The 22,077-nt window shown below is 44.2% G+C and overlaps 1 protein-coding gene across 1 annotated transcript in view; it reads right to left on the minus strand.

Moving 5' to 3' along the window:
• Window positions 1–8,775: 8,775 nt before the first annotated feature.
• LOC125150393 (contactin-associated protein-like 3) overlaps window positions 8,776–22,077 on the minus strand; it is a 192,833-nt gene continuing 179,531 nt past the window's right edge. The window contains exons 22-24 of the mRNA XM_047830275.1: window positions 14,699–14,920; window positions 14,401–14,472; window positions 8,776–9,774 (exon numbers count right to left, since the gene is read on the minus strand). Of these exons, the coding sequence (XP_047686231.1) occupies window positions 9,581–9,774; window positions 14,401–14,472; window positions 14,699–14,920 (488 nt within the window). The 3' untranslated portion in view covers window positions 8,776–9,580. The remainder of the gene's footprint in view (window positions 9,775–14,400; window positions 14,473–14,698; window positions 14,921–22,077) is intronic.

Genomic DNA, 22,077 nt, shown 5'->3' on the forward strand with positions numbered 1-22,077 from the left:
AGTAGAGGAAGTGGGGAATGGCAGGTTAGTTCTGCCAGATGGGTGAAGAAGTACAGATTCCCCATTTGGCCCCTGTTAACCCCCACCCCACAACGGGGTCCTCATTACTTTTAGGCGGGGGTGGGGGATTGACTCAACACTGAGCCCTCTATGATACCTCCCTGGCTGGGATAGGTCGTAGTGTTCTGTGACTTCTCCCCCTGTGGCTTCCAACAACATGACTGGGAGGGGGGTTGGCCTCGTGATCACAGGCAGCTACGGAAAATCCTGACCATTCATCAGGCTTCCTCCACCAGCACCCCTGTGGGGTCACCTTGCTACTGCTGGGTGGGGGTGAAAATCCAGCCTCCTGTGTGCTTTCTGCAACAGTATCTTGGGGGATGGAAGTCCTGACTGCTTAGTCTACCTTCTTTGACACTAGCCTGGTAAAGAGATTATTTGTTATAGCCTCATGTGGGAAGAGGTCTAGGATCTGCATTTGACCTTTGTTGGCATGTTGACAGTGGGACTACAGGTTTTTCTGAGGTGTTATCTAGAGTAGAGCAATTACCCTAAAAGTTGTCTTTCCTGCTAGGCTGCATCCTCCTGGGTCCTTTGGCTAGAAAGAGAGTGGGCTTTTTATCATCAGTGTGTGTGTGTGTGTTTTAACTGTGATAAAAAAAAAACATACAACATAAAATTTTCTATCGCAACAATTTTTTAAATGATTTTATTTTATTATTGTTTTCTTTTTAGACAGAGAGCATGAACAGGCGGAGGGGCAGAGAGAGAGGGAGACACAGAATCTGAAGCAGGCTCCAGGCTCTGAGGTCAGCACAGAGCCTGATGTGGGGCTCAAACTCATGGACCGTGAGATCATGACCTGAGCTGAAGTCGGATGCTCAACTGACTGAGCCACCCAGGCGCCCCAAGAGAAAGAGAGAATCTTATTATCAAGAACATGCTTTTTTACCCTGGAATATTTGGTATTACATTGACAGTACTTGCTCCTTGAATAAGTGTAGAACTTGGGTTCACCGGGACTTAGACTTTTGTTTGTGAGAAGATTTTTGACTACTGATGTCTGCGGTCCTTTTCCTGGGACATCTCCTCTCCAGAGGACAGTGGCCACCCACCACTCAGCTTGTGAGAAAGAAACTGACACAAAGGATAGACTTTGCATGAATGTCCCCTGTGACTCTATGTCCCTGAACGCTTTAGCGACATCCCCCCCAAAAAGAAAAAGTTGAGTGTTGCTTGGGTGGCTCAGTCGGTTAAGCGTTGGACATTGACTCGGGTCATGATCTTGCAATTCATGGTTTCGAGCCCCACGTCGGACTCGGTGCCAACATCTCGGAGCCTGGAACCTGCTTTGGATTCTGTGTCTCTCTGCCCCTCCCCCACTCAGACTTTGTCTCTCTCTCAAAAATAAATAAACTTAAAAAAAAAAAAACAGGTTGCTGCATCATTAGAGTGGTCGGTGGCCAGCTGTCTGCCCCAAATACAAAGGGCTCAGCCCAGAACACCGGAGAGAATTTCCTCCCTGCCATACCCTTCGGGGTCACCACTGGTCTTCCAAAGCAGAGTCTTTCTTTTTCAGTCATCCCCTCACCTTCACTCTCGTTACCAACCTAAGAACCTAGAACAAATTAACTTGAACCATATGTAATCACCATGTCAGTAATATTGATAGGTTATCTGAATATTAATACATTCACTATTTTATTGGCATATGGTATTAATTACTTTTTATAAGTTTTAAAAAATGTTCATTTAGTTTTGAGAGAGAGAGAGGAGCAGGTGAGGAAAGAGAGAGAAAGAGAAAGAGAGAGAGACAGAATCCCAGGCAGGCTCTGCACTGGGTGCTTGAACCCACGAATCATGAGACCGTGACGTGAGCCGAAACCAAGAGTTGGCCGCTCAACGGACTGAGCCACCTGGGCGCCCCTGTTATTAATCATTTTTTAAAATCCTATGATGACATCAGTATTATTATTTTGTACAGTCAATTTTTATCCGGGTTTGTCCACATCTTCATTCTTTCCTGCATCTCAGACTCTGCAGTTTCTAGAAATGTCTTTTTTTTTTTGTGCTCATTACACATCCTTTGACCAGTGTTGTCCACTATGGTAGCCATTAGCCACAAGTGGTTATTTAAATTTAAAGGAATTAACATTAACATTAAAATTTAGTTCCTCAGCCGTGTGGCTGGTGGCTACTGTTCTATCCTCATAGAAATTTCCATTGAGCTGTATTGCTTTAAAACTTCATTAATGAAGGTCTTTATGGGGCATGCTCGCTCATTTTTTGTTATCCCAAGTATCTTCACTTCGGACCCCTTTTTCAGAAATCTTCTCGTGAGCACAGGATTCTGGGTCGGATGCCTGCATCAGCACGCATCAAGGGAAGGACGGGTTTCTGCAATCTTGCAGCTTACAAGTCCAAGGTCAGGCTCCTTCTTCTTAAATCTGATCCCCGTGTGCAGCCCCAAAATGGGGCGGGAAATGGGGCCCCACTCGTTCTCGCTCTTGCAACTGTGAGATTCTTGCGATGTGGAGGGCCACATCGGCTCCTTGTTACTTCCCTACAACCGTGGATAAAGTGGCTTGGATGTCGTTAGCGTGGATGTGAAATGGCAATTAACGAGTTACTTTCAGTGAATGAATTTTTCCTCTGGGGCTTGACATGTCTGAATCAATTGCTTATGTTGAAAAAAAAAATAGCCAAATAATCATTTTCATTTCCATTTCAGCTGTATATATATATGAGATGTCCAAAGTATCCATCGACTCAACGAAAGCAGTAAATTATAATAGCATTCACTGTGGGCTAGGTGTCACGTTAAACCCTTCCTATGAGTTAGTTAACTTTTTGCTAGGAAAATAGATGAACGTAACTCAATTCTTTTTTTTTTTTAATGTTTATTTTTGAGAGAGAGAGAGAGTGCGAGTGGGGAAGGAGCAGAGACAGAGGGAGACACAGAATGTGAAGCAGGCTCCAGGCCCTGAGCTGTCAGCCCAGAGCCCGACGCGGGGGCGAGGGGCTCGAACTCACAGACAGTGAGATCATGACCTGAGCCAAAGTCAGACGCTTAACCGACTGAGCTACCTAGGCGCCCCTGGATGAACATAATTAGCCTTAAACTGGGACTATTACTCGGATGTCACTATCTTAAAATATTAGTTCCAACTTTGTCTCTAAACTGGCCCAGCAGTGACACAGTCCTCTCTTCCAACAGGATGCGTGGGGTATATTGTCACATGCACCCGGGTGTTCCTATTTAGATTTCCAATACTTTAATGGATGGAAAGCACACTCCTTGAGGGTAGCTAATTCCGTGTCTTAGGTCAGCGAAATGCAAGATGTTACGGAACGTCATGTTGCTGATAGGAAGCAATGTGTTTTTTTTTTTTTTTTAAGTCTGGAATAATTCTGGAAGAACAACGGAGTCAGATGATACCGATTTTAGAGACAAGAGAGAATACTAATTATCATCATAATTAAATATAATTAATTATATAATTAATTAATACAATGATATAATTAATATAATTATCCAAAGATAATTAAATATCTTTGGAAGAAGTTGAGACTATAAAATGGCATAAAGTAAAAACGTGACATAAAGGAGAGAAAGGTGGGTGTTATTCAACATTATTTTAGAAGTAATTTTAATTCGAATTAGATTACCAATAAATGGATTTCCTGCTTAAACAATGTAGTTCATCTCTGCCTTTAAGAGATTCCTACAGGTTTATGTGTAAAAGTAGGAAACGCTGGATAAATGGAACTATGATGAGTTTTAGAAAAAAGTACCCCCCACCCCCCCAATTAGGAAGGTTAGGTTGGTTCCGAGAGTCACAGAAAATTGCCAAGTAGATAGCGGACCAAAACAACACGCAAAAATGATGAGTTGGCCGAAGGTCCTGAAAGGGCAACTCGTGAGAAGGTGGAACCCGATGTCACCGGGACGCAACCCCACTGGATGCCCCCTCACAGAGGTGGAGCGCCCCACTGACCGGGTTGTCAGGGAAAAGCACGTCCAAGAAAGAGAGTAAACAAGCAATGGCCAATGAGCACCGAAGGTAAGCGGGAGCCCAGCCTGGGGGGTCACAGCCCCTATCCACCGCCCCTGGAAGATATGTCCTGACCAAGAATCCTGGCTGAAAGCCCGCAGACTGTAATGTTCTTTTTATTACAGCTGAAGCAAATCACTGAATGCCCTAGAAAGCGTGAGCATAACTATTGCTATAACCTCCGCACAGTAGAAATATTATAAACAATACAAGTGGATCTGAACCGCATCATCCACAGTTTTGCAGTCAGTTGGATATAAATGTCACAAGAGTTTTTATGACCGTTCTCGTAATTTGAGTGGGTTTTTTTTTTCTGGTTTTAAGTTCAATTAAAAATTTCGGAGACACTAACCTATCAAACATGCTAACTTGTAAAATGTTTAATGTAATTTCGGGAGGGTTTCAGTCAGCCTGAGTAGACTGTATTTAGAAAGCTAACGTTTAAAAGTAATTTTTGTATATAAAGCTAATATTTATAAGCTAATTTATGTATTGTGGGAGTATTCAAATGTTTAGGAAAATTCTATTATATATAGTCTATTATATATGCTGATATACATAAGTATCTATATGAGTATGTATATATGAGTATATGTTTGTATATGTGTATATATATGTATATGTATATGCTTAAAATAATGAACATTAAAGAAAGCACGAGTAGAATATTTCTCTCTATATAATAAACATCCTAGGAAGCATTCAAAGCATAAATCTAGCACCAGTTGGTAGAAAGTCATGTGTGTGTGTGTGTGTGTGTGTGTGTGTGTATGCGTGTGTGTGTGTTTACCTGGACAGAAGTTTCAATTCCACATTTTTTTCAACACGAAATATTTTCAACATGAAGATACGATTTCCTATCTGCAAAGATTGAAACAAAAAAGAACTGTGGTCATGCCTTATCTTTACTTGCTGTGGAAAATGGAAGCCAGCCCACTGTTGCATAGGAGCATCAGGCTGCCGTTGGCTGGGAGTAATCAGCTGTGTGACTCTGACCTAAGCAACGAAGGACTTCTGTGCCACAGTCTTCTGATCTGTAAAAAGGGAATAAGCATATACGTCTAACCTCATTGGTTTGTTGTGAAAATTAAAGGGAGAGCTTATGAGGCAAAGCACTCTATGCCGCCGTAAAGCTTCTATTTTAAGAGATGTCTTAAATATTAAGGGAGTTCGAAAATCTCATTTTTCAGATCTAAAGGCAAGGGCAGACCTGAGACAGGGGCATTTGTATTCACAAAGTACATGATAAGCCGAGTCCAGGGTCTCATCCTTTTAACACAAATGACGATACAATAGAGTGAATCCGTATCATTTTTCGGTCACGATCAAAGGGTGGCAAAGGTAGTCATTATTAGTAATTTTGAAGCAGAAGGTTTACAGGAAGTAAGCCCTCCAGCTTACTCACCCAGCCGTGTGATTTGTGTATGATACATCCGGCCACACGTCCCGGGAACACAGACCTCTCTTCCTAAAGCACAACCCGTATCGTACGCTGAAAGTTACACCACATATTATGGCTGCTATTCCAAAGAATGTCAGTTACAGCAGGAACTCTAGCAGGAGCTACACCCAGACAACTCGCCCAGTAGAAAAAACAAGGATCTTGTAATCTGAACTCACTTGCTAATAAAGCTGTTTCCTTGGAAAAAGCAACTTGGACTTGCTTAGAGAGCCTGAGCAGAGATGAGACAAAGTTTGCACGGCAAGGCAGTTCATGCCCCTGTTAATGGGAAATCTCTCTGATTCTGAGAATAAGGATTTTTTTTAAATAACAACTCGATACTTTCTCTGAACTTGAATTTGCCAAACCAGTGCTTATGGATACTTTCATCTTCCCCAAAAGGAGTCATTCTCATATGCAGGTTTAAGTAGCCCAAAGATCTATCACTAATAACATTTTTATTCAGCTGTAGTATTTTCGACGTGCACAGAATCTGTTAATGACCTGGAGCTCGGAAATGTGCCCGTGGGCTCACCTACACACATAATCCACCTCCACACTGCTTCATGTTTATCACTTCCTTTCTAATCCTTTCTTGCCACACATTATGAGCTTGGCGGGGGAAGGGGGAATCAGCCAGGATCTATTGAAGGCACCAAAGGATTCTTTAACCTAATCCAGGTTAGTACATGGATTGCAAAACAATAGATTAAGCAACCCAGTAAACATGTTTTCATTCAACATGGGTCCACCGCATCTCCCTTGGCGGTCGACTATTTCGATAACCCAGCTGCATCGTCAGAGCAACTGTATACTCGATATGGAAAACACTGCAATCATATTTGTGCTCCTTCAAGAGCCATGAACTTGATAGTTTATTTTCAGAAAGCCTGTTGAAAACAACTACCTATCGGATGTGCTACAGGAAAGAAAGTGAAAAAGTTCCCGAAGCAGTGATTATTCTAGACAAACAGAATGCCCTGATAGGTTTTTCGACATTGTTAAATAATACTGGGGAGGGAATGAAGCGGGGGGGGGGGGGGGGGGAGGTCTTCACTTAATAATGGAGCAAATAGAAGTTCTCAAGTGCCAGTCCCAATAGTAAGTGTTAATTCCCAACTATTTTCCTTTTCTACCGGGAAATAAATCTTGGGGAATTATGATCTTTCAACATTTATTTCATAGCAGGATGTTATTTGCAACTGGAATTTGTATATTTAGAGTGCTCTAGAAACTCAACTCTGGGGAAAATCACGTTTAACCAGTTTTGAGTGTATCGTAAACATTCAACTCAACAAATAACTTACTGGTTGTTAAATTATTGTTCTCTGGCAAAGGTTTAGACTTCTACCTTCACGGGTATTTTAGCTTGTAATAATCAGTACCTATTAGGTACTTTGTGTTTTACTTTGTGTTTGATAATTTAAATACCATCACGAATAATATTAACATACCACAGTGTTCTCTCTGTAGACAGTACGGGTAACGTAGCACACACACCATTACAGAATGGAGACATTTGCACATTTTTTAATAGATTAGGGGAAAAAACAATATAATTCACAATTCAAATTCCAGTCAATTTCTCTTAAAAATATTTTCCTAATTTAATTCAAAAACGTTATTTTATTAACAAATAAGCAGGTTGACGTTTACAAATCGGTAAAGTGGATTATACATCACCGCAATTTGGTAGAAACATTTTGTTTTCTCTTTTAAAAAGAGAGCAGAGTACAACGGATTGCCCTATCTATAAATCTGTAAAATTCCAGCTACCAAAGTGATGAATTCTCTTGGAACTCAACATGATCATCTGTTAAAGTTGCAACGATTTCAGGATGCTCACATTCAACTATGCGTTCCGTAGAAGCAACAGGGCCCATGATTTCGCGTTGAATCCTTCCCCGACCTGCGCAGACCTTTTGGGCGAAAGGTATGGATACCATTCACCAAGGTAGGTTTCTCATGTATTACTATGTTGAGATCCCGAAAATCCTTCATCGCTCACTTAAAGAAACTTCAATAAAGATATAGTAGTGTAGAGAGTGACTTTAAAGGGACCCCATGATCTCAGCCTGCCGGTTACAAGTCCTACGTAAACCCCTCCTCTTGAGCGTGGGCAGGACCTGTGACTTGCTTTCAACCAACAGAATTTGGCAAAGGAGATGGGCTGTCACTCCCATCATCACTTTATGTTCCATAAAACTCCCTCGTATTTGCAGACTTGCTCTAGAGTAGCTCTCTCTCTTGCTAGCCCTGAACAGAAGCAGGCTTCCGTGAATCTTCCAGAACTACGGAACGGAATGTCGTCAATAACCGTTAAGAACGAGGACTCCCTAGCTGAGTCTCCAGATGAGAACACAGCCCGGGCTGACACTTCATTACAGCTTTTTAGGAAACAGAAAACCCATGCCTAGCTCCTGATCCACAGAAACAGTGAGACGCTAAACGTGTGTCGCGTTAAACCACTACATTGTGGTGGTTTGTTACACCTCATAGAAAACTAATATGAAACCCTAAGAAACAAAAAAAGGGGTTTTCTTGAGAAAAGACTTAGTATAGAGGCTGTTTCTATTCTTTAAAAAAAATCACAGAAAAGTAGGTGTGCACTCAAAGGTAATAGCAAGGCTAAATGTGTATAGTCCCAGGTGGTCCCATTGGGGTCAAAGGGAGCAATCTGATTCCCAGCAGGCACGTGGCCAAGTGGCATCTGAAGAGGGTGGCACATCATTTGTGTAACTGGCTGTTGGGTGCAAATGGTGGGCTGCACACAGTCATCTGGTGACCACTGCCGCGAAAGGAGTTCCTGGCACGGTTCCCGCGGTTCGTGTACGTTCTTTGCTCCCCTCGGATGCAAATATACCCTACTATGAACTGAGCTGGTCGATTTGGGGGGCTCTAATGGAAGCGGACCCCGAGATCCCAGATGCTTGAGCGGAACGCCAGATTTAACTCAGATCCTACAGCCCGCGCCCTCCGTTCGCAAAAGCATCCTTCCACCTTCGGGGAATCCAGGGTTTGCGTGGATCAGTTCAGGATTTAGAAAAAGAAATGGAGAGCTTTAGTTCCAAATTGTGACTCTTCCCTAGTAAATGAAAAGACAGTCGTAAGAAACCAGATTGTTGGGACCACCTCAGAAAAAAGGGAACCACAGGACAACAAATAATAGTGACCTAATCACCCCACATTTGAAGGAAATAAATTCAAGATTATATTTCATTTAAATGAAATGGGTGAAGGATACATTTGCAGTGTTAAATATAGAGTTCATACCTGGGCACAGGTTTAGTTAGAAAATAGATGTTTTGGGGGAGATCATGAGGTCATCTTTATCATAATTTACAAAGATTAAAATGAGCAGTTACAGAATAAAATAAGCAAATACTGCAGATCAGAATGCTTTACACACTTTGCTACCTATGCATTTTTCTGTTCCATAAATGAACAGAAGACTAGAATTTCGTAGCTGACATTCAAGATGCGCTTCGTCACTAAAACGTATGCAAACGGACTTAAAAGAGACAAATAGTAAAAACAAGCAGCCAAAAAATGTTCTTTTCCAAGTCTCGAATGCATTTTTGGCCACCAGGCTCTGGCGTGCAGGAAGATGGAAACGACTCGAACACCATCTGAGAAACACTTCCTGCTTTACGAGTGTCAGCAGGTGATCGATAAGGGAAGCAAAATACAGACCTCCACACGACGCACATCAGAGTCCAACTCTGACTTTTATAAACGTCTGCGTCTCCGTCTTAAGCGAGTAGAGCCACAGCTCAAATCCTTGCCCTCACTTAACACCCAGAGTCATTATGCAAAATACATTTGAATTTTCAAAGATCAGGTCAGAACAGTCAGAAACTGCCACACAGTGATTAATGAGCACACCGAAGTCACTTTTACATCAATAGATCATGAAGCAGCACTGAGCAGGGCCTCCTTGGGGCCACACACGAGCAAGCTGACGGCGCCCCACGGCCACCGTCTGTCCCAAGAGGACGAGAGGGGGCGTCATCCCCTGGGAGCCCCTGGCTCAGCCCGAAAGTCGCGTCACCAGGGCCATGCATGAGTGAGCCTCTACTGCCCATCAGAAGAAATACTCCTTCTGGCTTTCACTGGCTGTATTTTGCAGATCGAGCTCACTTCTCAGAGCGGTCTCGGCATTGTCTCCGTGTTTTGGAATATTCGATTCATTTTTGTGGTACAGCCATCTCTGTTGGTAAATGCGTATAGCTATGGCAGTGATGCAGAGCAAGATAAATATCACAACGGCTATCACACCTAGTGAGAGGAGAGAAAGGAAAAACATAGAATATAAGCTTCATAATCTACTATAATATAGAGCGTCATTTACATCATCTCTCTATATATATCAATTACATCATATATATATATTACATCGTTACATCATATATACATTTCATCATATATATATATATATATATATATATCACCAGAAAATTAGAAACCAAATGGTACTATAGCACTGAGTTTACTTCTAAGTCCATACATCCTTTAGATACAGCAGTTTTATGCCCTCGTCCTAAAGATTGATCAGCGTCACTTTCAGTTAATGCCCTCACGCTTACCTTCCGAACTACAACGTGGTCACGCCCTCACTTCATGCTGCTAATTTAATTACTTTAAAAGGATAGGCAGTATAGACCTGTCATAGAGTAGTTAAATGCTTACGTGTGTTTTTCCTTAATTTATTTTTTATTAATGTTTATTTTTTTGAGAGAGAGGGACAGAGACAGAGCGCGAGTGGGGGAGGGGCAGAGAGAGAGAGAGAGAGAGCGAGACACAGAATCCGAAGCGGGCTCCGAGCTGCCAGCGCAGAGCCCGACGCGGGGCTCAAACCCACGACCCATGCGATCATGACCTAAACCGAAGTCGGACGCCCAACCGAGCCACCCGGGTGCCCTGTTGGTGTTACGTATTTTAAGGAAAACTTGCTACTGAGATACTGCTGACTCACACATCTGTGGTGTGCATACGCTTGTTTCTACAAGGCTAGAAGAGTCTTAAGTGATCTCCGCTGCTGGGGGTCCATGCCTTTGTGTGACCCCCTTCCACTGTTTGTGGGTAGGGCCTGTGACTTGTTTTTAACCAACAAAATGGAACAAAGGTGATACGCTGTACCTGATTATGGGATTCTGTTACATAAGGCTGTAGCCCCTGTTTTATGGGACTGTCCGTCCCTCTTCCTGCCGGTCGTGAGGCAGTGAGCAGTCAGGGTGGGAAACCTTACATGGCAGGGAACTTGCAGGGGAGGCTCCAGGGGCTGAGGTCAGGCTCTGGTAGGCAGCCGGCAAAAATGCAGACGCTCTCAGTCCTACGGCTACAAGCCACTCAATGCTGCTAACAAGCATGCAGGTGATGACGGGACTCCTTCCCCGGAGGAATCTCCAGATGAGACTCCGGTCCGGGTGGACACCTCGATCACAGCCTCATGCGACCCTCGGCGGAGGACCCGGCTAAGCTGTGCCCCGACTCCTAACCCACAGAAACCGTGAAATAATCAAAGTGGGTTGGGTTCAGCCTTAAGCGGTGGCAATTTATCACGCGGCAATAGATAATCACTATGCCATTGTGTTAAACTTTGGACATATTGAGACCATCCAACTCTGGAAAGTAGATTATTTGAGATCTCCCGTTGGAAATGCTTGAAGTACCGAAAACATTCGCTACGCCAGTGGTTCGCAACTTTGGGTGCATAGCAGACAATAGCTCAGAATCTTTGGGTGGGAGGCTGGGACATCAGAGTTGTCTTAAAAGTTCCTCAGACTATTCTGAAGCGCTGCCAGGGGTGGGGTGTTCAAATGAGGTCTAGAAGTGTTCACTCAAGCTATCATAGTAGTGAAGAACGCATGTCCAATCTAGACCAAAACAAAGAGGCAAAAAAAAAAAATTTTTTTTAAAGCATTCACTAGTCAATATGCTTTTAAGACAACTCACGTAGGCATTAGTATTCTAATTAGCAAATGCTAGAAAACACGTTATTGCTTTGTTATGTGAATCAAAATGTGTATTATAAAAAGGAAGATTCTTCATTATACTCTGGGACAGACATAAAGAAGCGTGATGAAATGGGATCCAACAACCTCAAAATTGGTTGGGTATATTTGGTCACAGGGATTCCTGAACACATGCTCTCAGGAACCCAGACCCTTCCTTCCCTGAGACGGGTAGTCTATTCATGATTTTTTGAATATTCTTAAATATCAATAGGTAGAATAAGAAACACTCTCAAACTGTTACATCTCACATGAGAACAAACAGTAGAGCTGCTTTAATTGTTGTTGTGTTTACTTATAGGACTTTGCTTTAAAGAGCTATATCATATCCAATTTTAGAGTCAGAGACGGCAACTCTCCATAACAGCAATCGGGCCACTTGATTATACAATTACTGTCACCATTATACAGAAACATCCACGCTGTTACGTATGTAACTGATCACTAGCTTGTTTGTTTTGTGAGTTTGGGTGGGGTCTTAGAACCACCTCTGTCCTCGGCCACTCTCTGAAGATTGAGGTAACTTGCATAATGCATCAGACGCATTCCATAACCTTCCCTTCAGCAATTCCGGGCTAAATGTGTGTGTGACAAGCACTCAGATCTGCCCGCCCTCCATCTACTGACACGTCTGTCCCTTTCTGCCCAGCTACAGTATGGGTCCCTTGGCCAGGAACCCTCCGTGATCTCTGGTTTACCAGGTTTGAATGTTATTGAGATTACTTCTCTCCTATATTGTTCTCTTTGCTTGCAAGAGGAGAAAACGGTAACGCACAATGCAGAACCCACCTATCAGGAGCCAACTAGGACCTCTCAGGGGAATAATACTGGTGCAACTTACTCACTTCGTACATCTTGTCAATGATATTTAACCAAACGCGATAAAGCGCCGAAGACCACATCTGTTCTGTCATCAATTTGACTATTTTCGTTGTTCTAATAAAGGCACTAACCGCGATATTTTGCCCCGTTTTGGACTGTGATTCCTATTTGGAAAACATTAATCACTCTTGATTTATTTTCAATTAGCTTTTGCTTTCTAGCGAAGTCCCCTCATTAAAAATAAATGAGAACGGCTGAGGATTAAGTTTTGATTTAAAATTTAACACAAAAGTATTCTTTTTAGATACACATTATAAGTAACACATTTGCTTTTTATTTGTTCTTGGAGGCGTGAAATCGGGGCGGGGCGTCACATACTTCACTCATCACAAAAATAGAAATGGTTGAGAGAAGAAAGGGAATATTAACTTTCTTACATAGATTTGGTCGGCACTTGAAAACGTCTGAACGCTTTGCTCACGGTCTGGAGAAGCTTGGTGTCTTTTATGAACGGAAGCGAAAGGAACAGATTCGATCTGACCTGGTGCGCACCCCGCCTGAAGAGCGGACTGCCAATGGGGTCACCCGGCTCTGGGACTAAGTCCCTTCTCTGGAACAGCAATGGAATGACCAGCAGTGCACTTCCTCCTTACCCAGCCGACTTTGCAACGGACACATCGCATTAATCTAAGTAAATACAGTTAAATGTTTCTTGAATGATAAGGAGGGAGACTTGATTATTCATTCTTTAAATGAGACCTACATAAATCCTGTTCCAGAGAATACACTGGGAGGTATTTAAGATGCAATTACTTCTACTTCTTCAAATATATTAACCGTATGAAATAGAAGTATTTTATATTCCTATAAATATATATTCCCATTACATAGGAGTTCCTATGTAATGGGAATATATATTTGAATATATATATAGTTTAGCTATCAGGCTTTGCTTGAAAGAGCTCTATTACATTCAGTTTTTGTGTCACATGTAGAGAATACATGTGACATGAAAAATATATATATTATGTAAATATATAAGTAATTATATTTATAAATAGAAGTGTATATAAATCTAAGACAAGACTGACACCAGAAACAGTTTTACATATTTATGCTTACAAAAATCTTTATGTTAGGGGGCGCCTGGGTGGCTCAGTCCCTTAGGTATCCAACCTCAACTCACGTCATGATCTCATGGTTGGTGAGTTCGAGCCCCGCACCGGCTCTGTGCTGACGGCTTGGAGCCTGGAGCCTGCTTCGGATTCTGTGCCCCCCACTCTCTCTAGCCCTCCCCCGCTTTCACTCTGTGCCCCTCTCTCTTTCTCTCTCAAAAACAAACTTTAAAAAAATTTTTTCGAAGAAAAATCTTTATCTTGGCTACCTTTATGTTTAGGAAAATGACAATTTGCCTAGTTTAGGTGTTTTTCCCAATGTATGTTTTACTTGTAATATTATTTAAAAAAAATTGTTTTAAGGTTTTTGAGAGAGAGAGAGAGAGAGAGAGAGAGAGAGAGAGAGAGAGAGAGAAAGCAGGGGAGGGGCTGAGGGAGGGGCAGACACAGAATCCAAAGCAGGTTCCAGGCTGTGAGCTGTTAGCACGGAGTCCGACGTGGGACTCGAACTCTCGAACTGTGAGATGATGACCTGAGCCAAAGTCTGACGCTTAACTGACTGGGCCAACTCAGGCGCCCCTACTTTTCATAGTATTTTTTAAATGTTTTGGGCTAATGGACTGAGAGGCCCGTGGCTATTTTGAATCGGAGAAGTAAAGGTGAATGCGTCTTAAGCATACATATCCTGAGAAATATCAGTGGCTATTTTCAAATGAAAAACCTTATTATTCTGCAGTCTGGCAACTATTTAAAAAGCGTCTCCGTGGAGCCACCGGGGCCTTGAACTAACAGCCTCCAGAGGCTGCCTTCGGGGCGGTCACACGGGGACCATCGGCCAGTGTCCTGCGTCCCGCATCGACCCGGAACAACAGCGCGGATCCCCACAGACGCTTTTTGGATCCGGCCAACCGTGACAACAACGCCAGGGCCCGGGTCATTCACAGCCGTGTTACCTCCGATGACGGCGGAGTCCCTTCCGTCAGCAGTAACTAAGGGCTGTCCCCCGTCCGTTGGTCCAGAGCCACCTACGGAAGAAAAAGGGAGAATGACAGAGGCGAGAGGGAAGGGGGCCTCCGGAGACGCGCGCGAGCGTCACGCGGGCAGAAGAGCGGGCCACCGTGTGCCAGACACGCGCACGAACCCCACGCCCCAGTGGGGCCGGCCCAGCCCAGCCCGCGGCGGGCTCCGGAAGGTTCCGGGGAGGGACGGGGCGGGGGACCGCGGGCGGAGGGGGCAACGCACCTGCGCCACCTGCCAGCGGGCGGGTGGCCTCCCGCGCCGGGGCTCCGGGCCCCGCCCCCTCCGCGCAGCGGGCCGCGGCGGCCACGTGGCCGCGCACCGTGACCGGGGCGGGGCCCCCGGGGCGCAGCGCGGCCTTGAGCGGAGCGGCGGGGCCGAAGCGCACCGCCGAGAGGCAGCCGGTGAAGCCGCGCGCGCCGGCCCGCAGCGTGTCCGGGTCCGCGCCGGGGGGCTCTGCGGGCAAAGAAGCGGGGCACGCGTTAGGGCGCGGCCGCAGCACCCTCCCCCCGGATCCCCCGTCCTTCCCTGCTTTGGAAGAGGCGGCCAGAGCCAGTGCCCGCGGCCCTGGCACCCGTGGCCTTGGTGAACGACGCCCAGGTGCAACTCTGCGTGTGGGCACGCCGAGCCCCTCCCCCCTGCCCCCGGATGCAGCCACGCGTTCCAAACGAATTAAAAATCCTCTGCGGCGGCATTTTCCAAATGATCAGCACAGTACTTTGAAACAGGATTTGTGGCCAAGAATCGAGGCGGTCCCAGTGAAAGGTCTCCGGAGCTTGGGGACGGCGGTGCTCTGGCGGAGTCCTTACCGCAGCTCTGATCTCCCCACGCGCACTTAGGTCTGGCTCACTGTTGACAGAGGTCCCCCGCTAACTGCAGGCGCCACGGGGGGGGGGGGACCCCACACCCCACTGCCGCTCCCCCCTTTCCAGTGATGGTCTCTGCCCCCTTTCCATAAGTTGAGGCTTGCCTCTCCCGGCCCTCACCCCACTCTGACGGAGGTTGGTTGGCGGGGGATTGACTCAGGAGACATCATCAATTCCTTCGCTTCGACCATGGTCAGGCCCTCAGTGCTCTCGCTCAATGGCCACCAAACCTGACCAGCGGCAATGAAGTGTAGACTCCAAATGTTTCAATGCAGTGAGTCGGGGGGAGGGGGGGGCATCCGTGTACCCCACAAGGGAAGCCACCTCAACTTAGTAAGGACGTGTGGCCTCTTGTCACACTGCGTCCCTGCTTCAGTCAATGAGCTGGCTGACTTCCTAACAACCATGAACAACTACCAAGAATTTATGTGCTGGCTTCCGCAGGCTGGGCATTGCGTCAAGGGATCTGCAGAGGTTACCATGAGTGCCCTTACTCCTACTGAAAATAACAGGGGCGCCTGGGTGGCTCAGTCGGTTGAGTGTCCGACTTCGGCTCAGGTCATGATCTCCAGGTTGGTGAGTTCGAGCCCTGAGTCAGGCTCTGTGCCGACAGCTCGGAGCCTGGAGCCTGTTTCGGATTCTGTGTCTCCCTCTCTCTCTCTGCTCCTCTCACACTGTCTCCCTCTCACAGATAAATAAACATTAAAAAAATTTTTTAAATAAAAAAATAAAAAGAAAGTAATACTAGACCTTAGTAAACAAAGGTCTCTCAAGCGGGGGGACCTGTATCTGAGCTGGTTATAGTAACCCCCTTTTCAATAGGGTATTATCCCTTTTATTATGTCAGTATCTTTTGGACATGTTCGTAATTATTCACATTAAGGGACAGGTAAATGGGGGTCATTATAGTACTCTTTCTCCTTTAACAGATGCATATACCTTCCATAGAATATACGTATACGTTCTAGAAGTGTTTTTTGGATTGGCCTAATAGTCCGTCTTTAATTTCACCCTGAGAATCTCAGCTCTGATCCAGTCTATCTCGATGTTGCAAACCCTTACAGGACAATCTTTATTGCCTTGGAGTTTGAGTTTTTGAGGGGGTACTGCCCTTTTGTCTCCACTTCCTGATACTATAAGTAACTATAAATAGTTTTGATTGGATATGGATAATCTAATACATACATGCTAGGTGCTGTGAAAAATAAAGAACTATTATTTTCTTAGGGGGAAGAGGGTCCCCTGTGAGAAGGGGGTCAGGCTGGAGAAATCTGTACACGCAAACCTTGTTAAAGTAACTCCTACCCCCACTTGTCCCGCCCCCCCCCCCGCCCCTGTACATTTAATTACTCATGCACAATTACTATACCCTGTGTTCAATCTAACATATAAACACTATCTGCTTTTTGGGTCTTCATTTTCCTACGGAGGCGCCATATACATTTAAAAATCTACATGCTTTCCTCTTGTTAATCTGCCTCGGGTCAATTTAATGCTCAGGTTTAGCCAGAAACCTTAAGAGGGGAGATGTCAAGTTTTGCCTCCTCTACAAACTCAGGGGGTGGAGTTCTTCAGTCTCATCACACGTCTCGCCTTTTTTCCTATCAAACTTCGTCTCACCATCTCAGTCTGTCCTTCCTGAAAGTCCAATCTTTTGTATCCTTGCTCCTTCAGCTTTGGAAAAGAGTCATATCTTTAAGAAAAATGATCTAACTTTGGGAAACTTTGAATAAATTCATTGGGAGCTACTCGGACTTATAAAATTCTGTTCAGTAATTTTAAAGTTGCGCAAGTAAGTGCTGTGTAAGAGGCCTCTACAAGCAACTAAAATCAGGGACATGTTTACATTGTTACAATCACACACACACACAAAAAAAGAATTTTCTGAAACATTGCTATCTTGGCCAGGCTGATTATATGAAGAAGCATCAAGGAGCGTTACATATGCTGAATTTCAGGTAGATTCTTACAGTGAAGTGAGATGAGCTACAGACAACTCAATTAAATGGTTATTTTATACTAAAAGAGTTCTTTAAAGATGCGATAACTTTTTTTTTTTTTTTTGCATTCAGGCAATATATATTCCTTGAAGAGAGGCATCTTCACTTGAATATACTTGAGAGAATGTCAAGAAGAAAAAAAATGGGAAAACACCATAATAGTAACATAGGACTTCTTCTGCAAACAAAGAAACAAAAAACCCCCCCAAACCGCAAACAAACAAACAAACAAAAATACGGACCAAAAAAAGGTCTCGGCTGTTGAGCAAAAAGAGAGACTGGTCAAAGTCTGACACGAGCACTACCGGGCTAGGGTGGGAGAACAAATCAGGGGCCGACATTGACCTTAATTCTTTAGACTAATCCTGTGACATGTAGGTTTTCAAAGGTAACTGACCTTCGTTTCTGCAAGCAGTCTTACTACTCAGGAAAGAAACATCAGTAGAACATTACAGTGCACTATATTTTCACGTTCTTCAAGACTGTGTACTTGATGTTTCTCCATGTATGTGCGTTGTGGGTATGGACACGTGTGGGTGGATTTATGTGCCCACATATTACGTATGCATGTTCAATGTCAATATACGTCAAAAGGTTTACTGCTCACCGTTCCCTATTGCCTTCATGGTTTCCATCCTGAGGCCATGGTTGTGATTCACTTTTTGACTGGAATAATTCTCTAGTATCTTCCTCGCGTGGGATGCATGGTCAATATTTAATCTCAATCCTTCCTTGTTATCCAAAATATCTTTTTTTAACCTTGTCAAATACATTATATATCAGATGCTTAAGCTGCAGCTCATTCCTCGGCAGTGTAATGATATTCTGTCGAGTTGTTTTTTTTTTTTATCCCACTGTTACAAATGAGAAGTTGGGTGCTGATGCCATGATCATTATTTTTTCATTGTAGTAACTTCTGTCTCGAAAGTTTGGAAGCTTTCTTCTCTGTGGTTTGGCAATTCAGAAATTTTCCCAGATGTACGTCTTTTCTCCTCAGCATTGAGGAGTCCTTTCAATTTGCGACTCAGGTTTTCCTTCAACTCAGAGAATTGTTTTAAATGCACAATTATTGTCTTTGCTTCTAATTCGGTTTCTGGATCTCTAGTTACTCGTGTTACATTTCCTCTTACTTTCCCTTCTAATTTCTCTCTCTTAAGCTTTTTCGCTCTGTGGTTTGAGAGACTCCACCTACAATATATTCCAGGTCACTGTTTATGCATAATCAGTGATGATCCCCTCCTTCAGATGACCCAGTGAAATCTCGAAGTTATATTTACTTTAACCCCCAGCGTCTGTGTCCGCATGTGTGACTTTTCTCAAATTCCCTTGAGCCCCAAGTTTCATCCTTGTTATATTCTGGCTTCTTTAGCAGCTGTTTGGATGTGGATATTCCATTTGTTGTTTTTAATCCTCCTCCTCATCTCCCTAAGGGGTGACGTTATTATTATTATTATTATTATTATTATTATTATTATTTACTTATTTATTTCTTGGTCTGCTAGTTTCAGAATTCCATGGTTGGGGACCTTACATGATGATATGGGGGTCCTGGCAATGTGGAGAGTGCACCTGTTCTGACACGGAGCCCACGTTGTAGGAAGAAGTCTCTCTCCCTCACCCTCACCATGACAGAAGGAATGTGGCCCAACCAGCCAGCCCATCCTCCGCTCAGGGAGGGACTCTGAGCATGAGCACAACCATGCTGAGCAGTGTTGAGCTTCCTTCCCTTTGGAGGCCCGGAGTTCTCTCCAAGCCAAGCTCTGCCCAGGATCTGCAGGCTTCGCACTCCCTCCCTGAGACTCTGCTCTGTTCCAGCCCACGGGGCAAATCCCCACCGCGGGTCCCTCATGCACACCTTCCCGCCCCTCCTGGCAACTGGGCTGGCCCTCCAGTCCCTCTGTTCAGGGCACAGACACAATGAATTGGGAGCGGAAGCAAGTGTTTACGGGTCCAAGCTGCCATTTTCCAGAACAAGGTCCACACAATATCAGCATCAGAAATAACAGAACTGTGTTCAGGAAGACAAAGAGTGCAAATCTATCTTCCCTAGTAGCTGACTCCTGAAATTCCATAACCGAGGCCCTTCCTTCTGGCTCAAAAGTTTTCTTCCCTTTAAAATGTAAAGAAAAAAAACACGACGGAAACCTTAGGAGAATAGTTAGGCGGTATTAGAAATTCACACATCAGGGGCGGCTGGGTGGCTCATTGGTTAAGCAATCATCTGACTTCAGTTCAAGTCATGATCTCCTGGATTGTGGGTTCGAGCCCCAAGGCAAGGCTCTTTGCTAATAGCTCAGAACCTGGAGCCTGCTTTGGATTCTGTGTCTCCCTCTCTCTCTGCCCCTCCCCCACTTGCACTCTGTCTCTCTCTCTCTCTCTCTCTCTCTTAAAAATAAACTTCCAGGGGCGCCTGGGTGGCGCAGTCGGTTAAGCGTCCGACTTCAGCCAGGTCACGTTCCCGCGGCCCGTGAGTTCGAGCCCCGCGTCGGGCTCTGGGCTGATGGCTCGGAGCCTGGAGCCTGTTTCCGATTCTGTGTCTCCCTCTCTCTCTGCCCCTCCCCCGTTCATGCTCTGTCTCTCTCTGTCCCAAAAATAAATAAATGCTGAAAAAAAAAATTTTTAAAAAAAAGAAAAATCAGGAAACAAAGTGAGTGGTTCGAGGAATCGCAGGAAACCAGGAAGTACATCCGAAAGTGTAAAAATGTGGATAGAATGAAATGGACACTGACTGTTTTAAACAACAGCAATAGTAACATCTTGCGGAACAAAACAACATGTAAACATAAAATACGTGACAACAAGGGTGGGGGAGGAAATAAAATGTTCTGAAGTTTTTTTATGTCAATTTAATCCTAGGAGTAACAGGTAATGATAAAAGGAGGCATAACTATAAAGTTGATGCAGGAGATTAACAGCCCCAAAGACAACCCAGCTGCCCGTCAACATGAGAATAAACTAACTGAGAGATACTCATGCAATAAAGGGCGCAGCAAAGACAATGAGTGAACTTTGTACGCGCAACAGCATGAATGGATGTTAGAAACACCCGATGAATGAAAGCCGTGCCCCTGAATCGACCTGCTGTTTATTTTGGAATTGATGAAACAGCAGAGTGAACTTTTTTTTTTTATTCTAAATAAATGACATAATTAGAAGATGATGACTAGACAGACTTTCCCCGTCTGTCTTTCCAACAATTCAGGGCTGGAGGGATGTGATTTTCAGAGTCAGAAAGAAGTGAATTAATTACACCTCCCTCCTCTCCAAAACACATGCTCGCCATGCACCAAGAATCCCAGCACTGGCAGCCAACGCCTGGGAAGAAATCCGGGGTCATTTGGGACCCAGGGCCCTTTGAACAAGCATTGCCAGCAGGTATTTACTAGAAGAGCAGTCTTTAGTAAATAACGTCACCTCCACGTGTCACGACGTGAGCGGTCTCTGCCACTCGTCTACCTAACAAGGGGATACGGTCACAACTCCGCACGGTTGCTATCTCTGTCCTTAGTTCTTAGTCCTTTTCAAAAGTATGACTAGGCTTGTGCAGGAACCGCTGATGTGGCTTTGCTCCACCTCAGCAGTCTCGGGCGCTGGCCCCTACCAGTTCTCTACTCCCTACCTCCCATCACATCCTGTTCTCAAATAAACTCCTTCACCCTTCAGAATAAACGTCCAGTTATGGCTCATCACTCCGACTCTCCCAGCTGCATGGAAAAAAGGCACTGGCAAAAGAGAGAAATCTCTAATCGATTTTTTTTCTTATTATTGAGATCCAGTTCACATACCATAAAATCCGTCATTTTCAAGTACACAATTCAGTGGGGTTTTGTGATTTACAAAGCTGTAACACCATTACCAGTATCCCCTTGCAAAATTTACCACTTTAACCTGAGTTATTTGTCTTTTTGTTCAGTTGGATGAGTCCTTTATATATTCTGTACAAAAGTTTCTTGTCAGATACATGAGCGGCAAATATTTTTCTTCATTTTGTGGATTGTCTTTTTACTTTCTTGGAAGTGTCACTTGAATTACCAAAGTTTTTAATTTTGATGAGGTCCACCATATCTGTTTTTCTTGTGTTGCTCGTGCTCTTGAGAAACCATGACCTAATGCAAGGCTTTTGAGAAACCTTATCTAAGAAACCACTGCCTAACCCAAGGTCACAAAAATATACAACCATAGTTTGGTCTAAAAGTTTTATAATTATAGCCCCCCCATTAAGACCTACCATTCCTTTTGAGTTAATTTTTGTAAATGGTGTGAGGTAGGGGTCCACATTGTTTTTTTAGCCTGTGGATATCCAGTTGGCTCAGTTCCATTTGTTTAAGAGACTATTCTTCCTCCATTGAATGGGCGTGGCATGAATGTCTAAGTCAACTAGTGATAAATCGAGGTATTTCTTGACTCAAGCTACTTCACTGGCCAATGGGTTTGCCCTTATGCCAATACTACACAGCTTTGATTAGCATGGCTCTGTACCAAGTTTTAAAATCAAGAGTGAGACCTCCAACTTAATTCTTCTTTTCAAGACTGTTTTGGCTACTTGGAATCCTTTGCATTTCCATAGGCATTTTGGGACTTGTCAATTTCTACAAAAATTGCAACTTGTCAATTTCTACAAAAAGGCCATCCGGTTGAATCCGTAGGTCAATCTGGGGAGCACTGCCGTCTTAGCAACAGTATGTCTTCCAATCCATGAACGTGGATGTCTTTCCGTTTACATAAGTCTTCCATAATTCATTCCAAC

Source organism: Prionailurus viverrinus, chromosome D4 (assembly GCF_022837055.1).
Source record: "Prionailurus viverrinus isolate Anna chromosome D4, UM_Priviv_1.0, whole genome shotgun sequence".
Lineage (NCBI taxonomy): Eukaryota > Metazoa > Chordata > Mammalia > Carnivora > Felidae > Prionailurus > Prionailurus viverrinus.